Source organism: Vidua chalybeata, chromosome 6 (assembly GCF_026979565.1).
Source record: "Vidua chalybeata isolate OUT-0048 chromosome 6, bVidCha1 merged haplotype, whole genome shotgun sequence".
Lineage (NCBI taxonomy): Eukaryota > Metazoa > Chordata > Aves > Passeriformes > Viduidae > Vidua > Vidua chalybeata.
This window is the reverse complement of record NC_071535.1, coordinates 4,808,175-4,822,518: the sequence shown is the minus strand read 5'-3', so window position 1 is coordinate 4,822,518 and position 14,344 is coordinate 4,808,175. Positions and strand designations below refer to the sequence as shown.

The 14,344-nt window shown below is 48.2% G+C and overlaps 1 protein-coding gene across 1 annotated transcript; it reads right to left on the bottom strand.

Moving 5' to 3' along the window:
* Positions 1 to 2,536: 2,536 nt before the first annotated feature.
* DACT1 (dishevelled binding antagonist of beta catenin 1) lies at positions 2,537 to 12,132 on the bottom strand. The gene is made up of 4 exons (XM_053946649.1): positions 11,776 to 12,132; positions 9,371 to 9,503; positions 7,593 to 7,748; positions 2,537 to 5,286 (listed from the first exon to the last, which is right to left on the bottom strand). Exons 1-4 carry the CDS (start codon positions 12,130 to 12,132, stop codon positions 3,428 to 3,430), a joined length of 2,505 nt encoding a protein of 834 aa, XP_053802624.1. The 3' UTR covers positions 2,537 to 3,427.
* Positions 12,133 to 14,344: the final 2,212 nt, after the last annotated feature.

Below are 14,344 nucleotides of genomic sequence, written 5' to 3'. Positions count from 1 at the left end.
CTCTTGTACTTTCCTGCACATAAGGAGCATAGGGATACCTAATCCCAATCCCTCTACCACCTACCCCCACCTTGAAACAGCTCCCAGTGCAATGAAGTGTTCCTGCTTCAGGCTTCCAAAATCAACCATAAACACTGGGGATAATTAAAAAGTGAACATCATGAAAAATACACTGGCAAGCTGTGAAGCTGGAAAGCCAGGTAGCTTAAAGAAGTGCCAGATATTCAACTGGTCTCCAAGACAAGCAGATGGTTTTCAACCTAACGTTGCAAAAACTTACTAACTCAGATGTGTTTCCTAAATCAGAACCAGAGATGGGAATGTGTGTTGTGTATTGGGACCATATCAAGTACTTTTCCTGCACTGTTAAGATCTGTTATTAAAAAAAAAAAGGAAAAAAAAGGAAAAAAATGAGGGGGTTGAGTGTTGATAGAAAAAACTAGGCCTGGATAAAGGATTCTGAATGCTTACCTAAATCACGGAAGAAAAGGAAAATTCCTTCCCCAAACTGAAAAGACTTGGATGCAATTAAGAGGGAGATACCATCAGCCCATTTCCAAGTCTGGTATTAAGCTATTCAACAAGAGAGCTGCAGAATACAGTGGCTGCAGCTGATCCAGTCTTAGCGATATTTAGGTGGTTATTTTATTTTCTTTTTTTACTCAATTATCTGAAAAGAAACCATTCAGCAGCTCACTTTTGAAAGGCAGCCTCCCTCACTCGGTACAAGGCAATCTGCTATAGCACTGCAATTAAAAACTCATCAGCCCAATGCCACTGGGTGTTGGTTTGTCTTTCCACCAGCAGCTCCTTTACAGCCAGAGAGAGTGCATGGCTGAGGATCCTCTCTGCTGCTCTTCCACACCTTTGAGGAGATTTACAGGGATTTGCACATGTTTTTCTCGCTCAAAGAGAGATTATGTGGCATGATTAAGAGATCTTCAAGGAAAGAAACTACCAGCTTCCACAAGACATTCCCTTTGTTTGATATAACACCCATCAGTTATTAATGGGATGGCTTTAAGCTGTTGCTTAGCCTCAGTAATGCCATATTTAACAACAAACATTACTTCTCTCCTCTCTCTGTAGTGGCAGCCTCCATCCAGCAATTTCTGGATTAATAATTTTAAACCAATATATAATTTTTTCATACATACATATATATATGTATATATATATATATATATATATATATATATATATATATATATATATATATACACACAGGCTGCCTTTCCGTGTATAAAGTAATAGGAAAGTTATGAGCAGATAAGGGGAGTTACAGCTTTTGCTGTTTCATGGGAGGTGGAAGTGCAAGGACTTTCTGGGTCATTGAATCCACAGCCTGGTGATGTACTGCAAAACCCTTACAGAAACTGATTTTCCACTCCTTATAAAAGCAAACAAACAAACCACAAATAGGAAAATAATAATATGCGACATTATAAATAGGGATTTACTATGCTGCAGATTAAAAAATAAAATGTGCTTCTTAGGAAAAGTGTTCCCACTGTCTCAGAAGCTGCTCCCTGAGATGTTTAATTCTGAGTGGATCCTTCCTTCCCACATTTGTGATGCAAGGAAACCTGGGGGAAAAAACAACCTGCTCTGCCTTTCAGGTGGGTGACAGCAGGAAGGACACAGAGGAACCACAAAGGAAAGCTCTGCTCAGACCTTGCTATGGAATGGACAGGCTGCACACATATCCCTGAAATCCACACCAGCCACAGCACCCACTCCAGTTGTTTGTCCATTACTTTGTGGATGCCAAAGCAGAAGATGAACTTGCAGCAACCAGCACAACCTGCCCAAAACCTCCAACCTTCCCACCAAAGGCTGGCAGCTCCAAAGCTTTTGTTGTGAATGGAAGCAGTGCTGCCTATGGAGGGCTCCTTTCTCCTTTGCTGCCAGACTCCCCTCAAGTCCCATGGCAACAACCTGAGACAGAGACCAGTGGGTGACCCAATTGTCACCTTCCATGACCTTGCTAGGGCTGTAACAGAGCCAAGAGCCAAAGCTACGGAGGACACCATGGACAGGCAGCCTATGCTCTCCTCCACCCAGCCCAGCTCCCAGAGCACACAGCTCTTGGGGATTCACTTACTGGACATTCCATGGGGACACCTGTTGTGTCCCACAGATCAATTTGGTAACAGAAACCAACCATCTGCCCCCGTGTTGTACTAACCAAAGTCTGCAAGCACCCAGACAGAGAGCAGGATTAATGTTCTACTTCCATCTGCTCTGAAACATGAGCTGCCCATCAGCAACAACCTGATGCCTCAAGATGCCTCTGAGCTCCTAAATCCCACCTTGCCCTTGGAAAAATGCAAGCTACAAGAAGAATAAGAGAAGCTGTGACAAGCCAATTCCCTCAAAGCACAAGTCACATCCACAGCAGCATTTTAGAATTGCCCCTTTTCCTGCTTGGCTAAATACAAGGAACGTTATCAGGTCACATCAGGAGACATCTAAGTGGTGACAACACCAATATAAAAGCACTGACTGGGTCTGCACCAACGTAACAAACTTTAAAAAGTATTAAAACAGACTGTTTATTACAGCATATGATGTGTTATATTAATTTACACAATGATATATATATATAAAAACAGCCATTGATGATGTACAGTAAATTGGACATCAACAGGAATATTAAAACTACTGATACTCATGCACATGACATGCATATGGATTTTTTTTTTCTTTTTCAAAAGCAGTTTTACACAATATAATGAAGTTACTAAGCCTTGGTCAGCTGCTCCAGCTGCAGTTTACTCTGGACACCACCGCCGTCTGCAGTGGGACTCACAGGAGATCGGAGCAGAGGTGCACTCCAGGGAAGGCGATTTAACAGATTGAACAGGAGCCCTTTCCTGGTGGGGGAAGGCTGGGGGAGGACAGGAGTGAGTTTCAAGAAGAGAATCAACAAGAAAAGAAAAAAAAACCAGACCAGAGTACCAGAAGGAAAAAGTTCAAGATGTGGCAACAGCAGCAGCAGAAAGGGACAAGCAAAACCATGAAGAACCACCCTCACTCCCTCCCCTTTATTCCCTAGAAACTTATGACCTTAAGGTGTCAATATCCTGTATAAGACCCAGAAGTGGAAAAACTAGGCAAGGAAGATCCATTCCCAGAAACATTTTAGCCTTTTCTCAAAGCCTTCTGACACCACGCGCTGGAGGCTGTTCACCACTGAAATGGCAGTGTTGTGTTGTTGGGTTTTTTTAAACAAGTGTAACGGTCTTTTATTTCCACATAAAAGGCACTAGTATCCACCCAAGTTCTGAAGACAAGTGACATAATTTACCTTAAGTTTTAAATATTTGTATTATTTAAAAAAAAAAAAAAATCTGTGGAAATATGTACAAAAAAAAGCACCTTGCTTCCAAAAGCAGAAGCAGATACATTCCACCAAGTCACCTCACTAGACGGTCGTCATGAGTTTCAGGGAGCCTGACCGAAAGCGAAGGATCTTCTTCTTGAGGTTATGGGAGGCTTTGATTTTGACAAAGGCCTTGGCCGCATTTTCATGCAGCTCCGGCGCCGTGACTGTTTGGATGGGGAGCGTCTGGACAAACTGGGACCAAATCAGGCCCCCGCTCTCATCAGAGTCGCTGGTGGTCGTGCTCTCCCCTACAAACTCCACCTCGCTCAGGCTTGACTCGCTGTCTCCAAAGCAGTTCGTGGTGTAGTTGCTCTGCTCGTCCTCGCTCGTGTCCACCACGGTGGAGTGGAACAAGGACTCGCACTCGGCTGAGTACTCAGAGTCGCTGGCCACGTAGGCGTAGGGGCTGACATAGGGCAGGGGCACCTGTGAGTAGACCCCCACGCCCTCCCGCCGGTTCCTCCTCGCCCTCCGCAGGGCCTCCTCGTAGGAGATCTCCGCCGAGGACTTCCAGCGGCGGTAGTCGGCACGCTTGTGTTTGGGCTTGGCCACCACAACGTCCCGGCCGTGCCCATGGGAGCGGAGGGCGGATCTGTGCAGGCCGGCCTGCCGGCCCGGGAGGCTCGGCTCCAGCGGCAGGCCGCTGCCTCTCTTCCCCCGCGACGAGGGCTTTTTCAGTTTCTTATTTGTATCCAATTCCTCGGGAAAGCGGCACTTCTTGCCGACCAGTTTGGCTTTCTCCCTCAAGGTCTGCGAGCTGTTTTCCACCCCGTTGGCAAGGTGGGACCTGTGTTTCAGTGCAGAGCTTTTCAAAATCTTGACGTTCCGGGTGCCTTTGTGAAGCTTCATGCTTTGCTGCTGGGCCGGGATGTACTGGGCGTTCACCAGCAGCCCATCATCCAGGCTCTGCGAGGAAGAGCCCTCGCTTTTGAAATCCAGCGCAGGCCTCTCCTCGACAGCCGGCGACGAGGAGCGAGCTGCCTGCAAGCTGCTCTTCAACAGGATCTTTTTGGGAGGCTGGCTGACCCTGTTCTCTGGCTGCAACACCACCGCCTTCCCTGGGGTCTCTTTGGGAGATGCAGCAAAGAGCTGGCCATTCTCCTTGGGGGCATCCCCAGCCGTGGCCGCGGTGTTGCGGCCCAGCTCCGGCGGTGCCGGTTTGACGCCCCGTGGCAGGTGCTTGCTCTGGAGCTCCGTTGTTGTGCTGGGTGGGAAAGCTGCTGGCAAAGGGGCCTTCCTACTCTCCAGCTGCTCCCCAGCCGGCTCCCTTGGCCTCTGCTTTAACGGGGAGGGAGCCGTGTGGTCCGGAGCAGGGGCCCCACCGGCAGGCAAACACACCGGCTTGGAGCTCTTCAGGTTCACCACATTGCCATGGGCCACCATTGCTGCCGGTTGCCGGACGCACATGCTCCCATGCCTCAAGATCCCTTTGGTGGCATCGGCGTTGAGACTCGTCCGGGGTTTGTTAGTCCTTACTGCATGAGTCTTTTTCTGAACCAGGCTTAAGATGTAGCTGTCTATCCTCTTGCTGGTGGAAGGGCACGGAGCCGGCCAGGAGCTCTGCGGGGGGAAGGCGTTGGCGGATTGTCCCGAGTCCGTTTCGGATGGGGTGCAAACGTCGCTCATATCGCAAGCCAGCCTCTCCTCTTCTCGCTGGGGGTTCTCAGTCACGGGGAGAAGGAACATGGGGCTCTGCACAGCCACGGCGTGGAGCGGGCTGGGGTAGCGGTAGATGTCGTTCCCATTTTTAGACACCAGATCGCACTGGTACTTGGGATGTACATCTGCAACGACATCGAGGGAATTTGAGTGCGGTGTGGATAAAGAGCGACAGACAGAGCCTGCGGTCTGGTCCTCATGCTGGCCTTCCTTATTATAGTCCATCCAGCCTATGAGATCTGAAAGGCATTTTAGGAGAGTTTAGAGAGCCTGCCAGGGACAGCTGTGCTACGTTTTTAATGTGCTGCCAAGGACGCCGGTCCATCTAGGCACACGATGCAAAGCTTTAACTACAGCGGCAGCAATTTTGCAGCCAGGGGTCCTGTTCAAGCCATACAAAAAGCAGCACTATCCTTCTGTGGGTCTCCCTGTCACTGCATCTATGTGGGATTTACCCCACTAGGACCACATGGTTAAAACAATAAAAATCACAGCCCTAATGAGAACGTGTACATTGGTTTCAAACCTGTGCCCAGGTTGTTAAGATCTTCCTATCTTCCTTTCAAGCCACCCAGAAGTCTGCAAGGGTCTCTTATTTGTTACACAGTCACCTGTGAAACTCTCTGCAGGCCTCAGCACATATGAATTTTAAATCCAAAGAGAAACATAAAAAATACAGACAAGAGAACAATTAATCCTTGTAGCTTATTGACAAATTTCACTTCTGGATTCTTTCAAACATGTCTTGGGTCAGGCAAAAAAAATCCAGGCTTAATTTTATTGTTGTTTTTATTACTGTTACTACTATTATTATAATAATATTTATAGCAATGCTAATAGTAATAACAGATGCTCCTTTTGAATGATAAGGGGTTAAAGAATGGGAAACAGGCTCATGTTTTCACACAAGTACAAGGAGTGCAGGTCAATCCAGCTGACATCCTAGCCTTGGCTCTGCAAAGAGAGTTCTGCCAGAGAAATCCAGTGCATTTCACGGTGCATGAGTCAGATTTAATGGCTAAGGAGCTTACTAGAGAGGTAAGCAACCTTAAGAGCAGGTCTTCCACTCAAGCACCTAAGATTATTATTATTTTTTAAGCTTAAGTTGCTCTTGTCTTCTTGGGTAGGGGTACAATCTAAATGATCCTCTGCCAGTCCTGTTTTCTGCCCTTGGGCTGGAAACTTCAGCCAGGCTATTCCAATTGGAATGCTCAGTGCTCATCACTTATCTAAGGCTTATTTCAAAGAGGTCTCATGGGCATTGATGAAATTTGCTGATAGAGATGATGTTCCTGTGTGAGCAGGAGAGGAAGAACAGGGAAGTTAAGACCATAAACTTCCTCCAGATAACCTCTCAGTTTTCCTACATTTCCTAAACTCTATGTTGGCTTCAAGGAATGTTAACAAAAATATATTTTTGAAATTTGTCAGTTTGTGAAATTTCATCCGCAAAAGTGAGACTCTATGAATAATGAGAGCTTTAGGTTTTTGTGATGGATACAGAAAAAACAGCAATGCAATCAGCTGGAATTCCTTGTGTGGGTTGTTTTTTTTTTTTTTTTCTTTTTTTAATGTATGGCCCATGAAGATCACATATACCTTACAACAGGGAGCATTAAATTACCTCGAGCTGCTCACAGGAAAACTTAGAGGACTTGTCAGCATCTCAGAATGAATGTATTCCAGGCTGCATTTTCCCAGTTCAGGAACAGAAGAGCATGAGTTATTCTGTCCTCGATTCACAACAAATCACTGTAAGTTAACCTTAAAGAGCAGAATGCAAAGTGGAAATACTGTGGTTGGAATCATCCTCCTCAGCCCAGAATGAGGTAAAGCTTCAGAAAATGTCTGTAGTCAGTAACACTGGACCACAACAGCCCTATTGAAGAGTCTCTTCTGGAGAACAGAGGAGGCCTTCCTATTGAACCGTCCCACAAATCAAGGCTTGCATCTTTAGACTGGTGTCCAAGGAAAGTTCACAGCTCTCTGCCAAAGAGACAAAATGTACCTGGCCTGTTCATGGTGTCTGTCTATACTATATAAATACAGATCACACCTCACCATGCTCACCCGGGGGTCGAGAACCATCAGAATTGACAAAATGACTGTTAAACATATGTGCCCTGACCCCCTAAAACCTGTACCCTGCTCCTTACTCTGTGACCTCAATGCTGGCATGGCTAAGAGCTATTGTTAATTATTGCTGTTCACTCAAAATGCTTTTCTAAAGCAAGAGAAATCAGCTGATTGACGTGTTTCTGTGTACAGGTACCACTGCCCTCTGCTGGGTAGTGCAGCTGTCAGATCTTCACATGCCATTTTTACGTGTTTAGAGTGACATATTCATGTGCAAAGCTAAAGCAGTGGAGGGCAAACAGCCCTGCCTCATGACCCATGTACATGAGAGGCACTGGGATCTTTTCAGAGCATAATATGGCACATGAAAGGAAGAAGGGTTAATCCAACCCAGGTACTCCTGAGGCAGTATTTCCAAAGCCAAAGCCACCTCCTGGAGTAGGGTGTATTTGACCTGCTTTTACTATACCTGCAGATTTAGGGCGTCCATCTGAGATATTCAGTGTTGCCTCCAAAGGGCTGCAAAAGCAAGTGCTAGAATGGCAACTGGATAAACACTCACTGAAGACAGAGTTAGATGAATTGGAAAGCGATCCAGAAGCTCCATCACTCAGCTCATAAAACCCTATAAAAATAAGAGTTTGGATTTATATTAGTTATGTCTACACAAAGTTACTATTTGTGTCCCTAGAAAGGCAGTCAAGCTGGTGTTTGAGTTGGCTTACTCTAACACAAGTAGTTATGGGATTTCATTCAGTCACCCCCAAAACAGCCAACAATTTAGTAATATCCTTATTGCCATACATTTACTTTGTTTAAAAGTAAAGCACTTAAAACAGCAGAACTTATCTTAGCATATGGATTTTTTTTTAACTTTAGAAGGGTTGGGGTTCTCACCTTTACAGGGATTTTCAGATTTTAGCAACAAGGATCCAGGCTGTGTTTGGCAGCTCACTCATTTAATAGAGTGTTATACTTCCAAGACAGACTCTCCAACTATTACTTAACTACAAAAGTGTTGGGCCCAATGCTATCCATTACTTTCCTCAAAGTTCTGGAGATAAACATAATATTTGTGGATGACAGGAAAGAAGAAAAATGGCAAATAATTTGCAGACACATCAAATTAAATTTCCTGGTAAACTGGGCCTACTCAAGGAAAAATGACACAGCACAACCAAAATTTAAATTGTTCATTTAGGAATAAGGAATGCAGAGCATGCCTACAGAATGGGGATGCATCCTGGAAAACAATAATCCTGGAAAGGGCTTAGTCAACGTGGAAAAGCAGCTCAATCAAGCTTAATGATATGGCAAAAAAAAAAAAAAGAAAAAGCTAATGAGATTGTTGGATGTACAAAGAGGCTAATGAATAGCAGCAGGGAAATGACTTCAGCAGTCTACATGGCCCTGGTAAGAAACACTGGAACAGTGAGCCCAGTGCTCGAATCCAGCATGCTTAAAACAAAGCTAAAAATTGGAAAGAGGCCACCAAGCTATTTAGGAGCTTGGAAAAATGCCTTAAAATGAATGACTTCAAGAACCTGACCTGTTTAGCTCATCAAATAAAAGCCAAGAATTATACTGTATAGCACCTCCAAGAGAAGGAAAAACTGGGTATTAGAAAAGACCTTTCTTTAGGGGAGAAAAGGATACAAAAATATCAGTGCTGGAACAAGTCAGATTCAGACTAGAAATCAGCAATGGCTTTAACAATTGCTACTTGGAGGATTCTCCACATTTTAGTGTGTTCAGAACAAGTCTAGGGGCCTCTAGGAAAGGCTCCCCATAGTTAAATACCACTTACTGGCTTCAACACAGTTAGAATGAGATGCAATTCAATATTTGGAGGATTGAATTGTTTGATTCCATGCTCCTTTCTGGCTGTATGACCACTTTTGTGATATCTTCCTCCTGATGGTGGTGCTTCTTTTCACCATTTTTCCTTCAGTCTCCTCCCTAATATATAGGATAATTAGAATTTTTCGAACTAATGTGAGGGTGGCCTTGAAAGAACAAATGCCCCAAACACTAAAAAACTAATTAAGCTTGAAATGCTCCTCTGAAAGAAGCAAACAGCAGCCTTTCCAGTGGTCAGTGAACTCGGTTAGTAGGAATTAATTATCAGAGTGTGAACGAGATGTAGACATTTACTGCTGCAGTACTGAAAACTCCAGCACTAAAATCTACAGCCAGTTTAATTCCAGGTCCCAAGGGAGGCTGCATTTTGCTGAGCACTGCCCTTACCTGAACTTGGACGACTGTCTGTCTCCAGGTGTTCATCTGTCGTTTTTTCCACGTCCAGGCGGAGATCACTTATTTGCTTATCCAGCTCTTGCAACTGATTTAATAACCCAGCATCCCTCCTCCTCAAGCAATTCTGCAAAAGAAGAGGACAAAGAACATCAGCTCCTTCAGTGGGGCAGATGTGAAGGAGTCCCAAGGACCAACAGACTTCTCTGTCTGAGCCTTGTGAAACACCTCGTCGATATTCTTTTAAATAAAAACTGAACAAAGCCCTGACATTTTAGATGGATGCTCTGGATAAATACTCCAGTGAAAAATTATTCAGGCACTTCATCCCAGCCTGTTCCAGCCATTTCTGCATGAGGAGCATGTTTCACAGTTCAGGAAGACCAATGGGCTGTGCTGACCACAGCTGGAAGAACAAAGCTGGATTGTGTGACACGGCCCAACCAGACCTGTGCACGTGGAATGGGCAAGGACGGCCGTGCCAGCCTAGCAGGGCACGTTCCCCACCACACTGGTGTTACTCAGAGATCACATCTGCTCACACAATGGCACCAAACAGCTCTGCCAACAAGTGCCTGTGGTGTGGGAACCGCCTTGTTCTGCTGCACATTATGAGCTTAGAGTCCACCATCCAAAGAGCAAGATTCCCAGGGCTGGGATCACAGCCCTTTTATTAGTTTTGCAGTGCAGCAGGAAGGAAGAGTAATTCTTCCTCTTCTCCCATTATAATTGTATGAAATTGCTGCGAGACGAATTTTAAGGCTATTTATGAAGGTAATTTGATGGCATAAAATAAGCAATAAGAAATTATTTTGCAAGGCACTCATTAACCCACGGTCAACACAATCAGTTTCCCCCTGTGCATTATAATGTTGCTTATCCATCATCTGTTCAGCTTCATACCCTTTAATTGCTCTGGCTTTGGGGAAAGGGGAGGAGGCAGGAGGAAGGTTCATCTACTTTTGTTTCTTCAAGTGCATAATTTGACTGGCACCCGGGGTGCTCTGATACATTCATTGCAATGAGTTTTGATGCTCATAGCTGGACTAGTTCTGAGCCCATTAAATCCAGGATAATCTTTTCCATGGAGTGGACCAGTCATAGAATCATAGATTCATAGAAGGGTTTGGGTTGGAAGGAACCCTAGAGATCATCTCGTTCCAACCTCCTTGCCATGGGCAGGGACAGCTTCCACTGGACCAGGTTGCTCAGATCCCTGTCCAGCCTGGCCTTGGGCAACGGGAGAGCAAATGCTAAAAGCACTGGCAAGCACTGGCTGAAGATGTGCTGGCGCTTAAGGCCATCCTTTGGAGAAGCAAAGGGGTGATCCCAAGCCTTCTCCCCCATTCCTGCGGGAGCCAGGGCTGGCTGGCAGCCAGGCTGGAGGAGGTGATGGGTTCAAGGGATGACTTCGCTGCGCCACCTACTGCCACCAGCGCCCCCTCCCCCAGTCAGCACCGCATCTGGTTCCAATCTGCAATGTCAAGTGCACAAATTAAAGCGCTACCACAAATCTCCGACTTTTTTTTTTTTTTTTTTTTTGAGTAATGATTCCGTGGTCCTTCACTACGGCTCTCGGCTGCCAGCCAGCCCCTTTTCAGCAGACAAAATAATTTCTTTTTATCTTTTTAAAAGGGAAATAACCCTAACCTAACTAAATCAAAAGGGTAATAAGAAAAAAAAAAAAAAAAAAAAAAAAAAAAAGGAAGGAGGAAAAACGGGGGGTGGGGAAAAGAAAAAATCAGGGAAATAAATCACGCAATCCAACTTCTCCCTGGGTGAAAGCAAATGCTGAGCCGCGCACAAAGAGCGCCAGGCACAGCTGTACGCTATTTTCATTGAAAAATGATCTGCCGCTTCATGCCGCCCTCCATCTCTTCCCACACCAGCTCCAAAGCGCGTCCTCCAACAAAAGCATCCCTTCTTTACGGGCCCGATCCTGCCGGTGCCCGAGCGCCCGCTGCCTCCTCTCGGGGCTGGACCCGGGAGCTGGCTCCCAACTTCCATTCATGGCAACGGCGGCGCCTCTCTTGCCATGAATGGAAGTGGGACCGCCGGCCTGGCTCCGGGACCCGAGGGGAACTGTGCGGCCACCGGCACAACGCCGGCACGACCCGCGCACCTCCGAGCTGTCACCGGCCCGCCGCCTCACCTGCCGCCGTGCCGGGTGACAGCGGGCCGGGGGTGCCGCCCGCGGGGGTTCCCAGCTCCTTTCTCGCCTCTCCGCGGGCAGGACCCGCGGGTCACAGCGACCCCGGGAGCACCGAGCGGGCGCGCATCCCCAGCACTCCTCGCCCGCATCCCTCCCCGGCGCTCCCCGCCCGCATCCCCGGCTCTCTCCGCCCGCATCCCGCGGCGTTCGCCACTCGCATCCCGCGGTGCCCCCCGCCCCCGCTCACCAGCTGCCTCCGCAGGAGGAGGATGTTCTCCTCCAGGAACTTCTCCTCCAGGCTGCGCGGCGGCGGCCCCTCTCCCGGCGGCTCCCCGCGGCCGCCCAGCGCCCCGGACCCCGCTCCCGCCGGCCGCCGCAGCAGGAGGCTCTTCACCAGCAGCTCCTGCCGCTGCCGCAGGTACTCCAGCTCGCCCAGCCCGGCCAGCGTGGCCTCCAGCCGCTCCCGGGTGCGCTGCCGCTCCGCCTCCGCTTCGCCCTTCTCCCGCCAGCGCGCATCGGGCTCCCGCGGCGCCCCCGCGGGTCCCCCCGCCGCCTGCCCCGGCCCCGCCGCCGCCGCGGCGCTCGCCACGGGGCTCGCCTTCATCGCCGGGGAGGGGGCGGCCGCCGCTGCCAGCCCTGCCCGCGGGGGCACCGCGCCGAGCCCCGCGCCGATGCCGCCGCTGCCGCCGCCGGTCGCGAATGGTCCGCGGGGCGCCCGGCTGCCTCCCCGGCTGCCACCGCCCCGCGCCCGCCCACCGCCCGCCTCCATCCCTCCTCCATCCCTCCTCCATCCCTCCTTCCTGCCCGCCTTCCTCCCCGCCCGGCCGCGGCTCCACGCCCGTGGTCGTCTCGCTCCTTCTTCATCTTCTTCCTCCTCCTCCTCTCACCTCCGTCGCCCGCTCGCCGCGGGGTGCGGGAAGGTGGAGGATGCGGGAGTGCAAACCGCTGACCTTCCCAAAAACTCCATTCGTGACCTCTGGAGCCCTGCACGGCGTAGTCACGGGCCATCCCAGAGTGATGAAGGAATTATTATTGTAGAATCGCAGAATGGTTTGAATTGGGATATTAAAAACCACCTCCTTCCGACCGCCCCGTGCCATGGGCAGGGACACCTCCACTAGACCTGGCTGCTCCAAGCCCCGTCCAAGCTGGCCTGGAACACTGCCAGGGATGGAGCATCCACAGCAACCTGTACCTCACACCCTCACAGGGAAGAAGTTCTTCCTAATTCCTGATCTAAACCTGCCCTCTGTCAGTTTAAAGTCAAACACTGTTTAAACAGATCAGCACATCCAAACCAGGAGCAAAAACGATGCATCTGGGGAAAAAAAAAAAATCCAGGCATGAAGAGATGAGGGTGTAAGGAAAGGGAGAAGTAGAAAGCAGAGGAGAACATGGAAATCCTTGCACTGGGGTGCTGACCATGGCATGGGCAGTGGGATCAAAGCAGTGGTGAGCAGTTGCTTCAAAGCCTGTGTGAGTAAACCAGTCCAAAAAAGCCATAATGAAGTGAACTTTGCAGCAGCACGCAGACTAATTGCAGCAAAGGATCTGCAATTAGGTTTTCAATGGGCATGTGGTGGAAAGAGGCGGAGAGTGGAATGCAGATGCTGAAGGGAAAAAAAAAAAGAAAATGTTAGTTTCAAAATAGAGTGAAAATTGAGTTGCAGGCATGTACTAAGGGGAGAAAATGGAAGAGGAGGAAACAAGCATCGAGGGAGTCCTCCACAATATGGGGTTTGTTTGGGAAAATGTGAGCCCACCGTACAGCAGCTCTCATGGACATTATGAGCATAATGAATGCTCTTTCTCACTATCCATCAGAAGATTATGAATGTTTGTGGTACTGGAAGGTCTCAGATGGAATTTGGCTCCTCACTCCCATGCTGTTTGCAACACACAACACATAGTGCTGTGCCATACCCCTGCTTCACCTGGTGGGTCCTTGTCCTGAGAGCCCACAACTGGCAAAATCCTTACTTCACTGTCTTCTTAAACCACTGTAAAGTGCTTTCAAAAAATGACATCCACTTCCTCTTGCAGCTTAAAACCAGCCCTCCCAAATCCTGGCCCAGATGCAGGTGAGGGCACATGTTCAGAGGATGGTTGAAGCTAAAGCCAGCTCTGTTTCTTTTTGCAGCTTCAGCCCACAGCTGTGGCAGTGCAGGGCATCTATGGTCATCTTTTAGTTTGAATTGGGAGTGACTTTTCAAAGGGTCTCTCCACATCATCCCAGGTCACCTGAGGTTGCTAGGAAAAACTGGAAATAAAAAGAAGCCACATGTTGGACCTCTGTCTCTCATTCCTTTTATGTATCTGGGCCCATAAAAGGCCCAGAAGTAGGTTCAACCCCTGCCCCACAGCATTTAGGCCACCCCTGCTGACCTAAAAATCCTCTCCATGGCTTTTCCTCTTGTGTGGATCTTGGCTCACAGCACCCCTGAGCGTGTTGATGCTGAAACTTGTATTGCAATGCAGAGTGACTTTTCCAAGGGCACCAGAAGCTCTCCAGATACGGAAGCAAAGGCTTCCACATTTTCCTTCACCCTTTGTAGCCAGGTTTTGCATGTAGCTCTGTGCCTCGTATGTGTTTGCACACAAAGCTTCATGCAATATTTATGCAAAGCTATTTCAGCTCCTTCTGAGCTGTTGTGCGCTGTACTATGTGTAAGTCGCTTCCAAAATAAAATACAGCTGAATAAAATCTGTCTTAATTATATGTTTTTTTAAAATTTTGCCACTTATCATCTTGTAGATTTCAGCCCGATTCCTCCCTCCCAAGTCACCTCTTCCACTCTGAGGAGTATAAGGTGCTG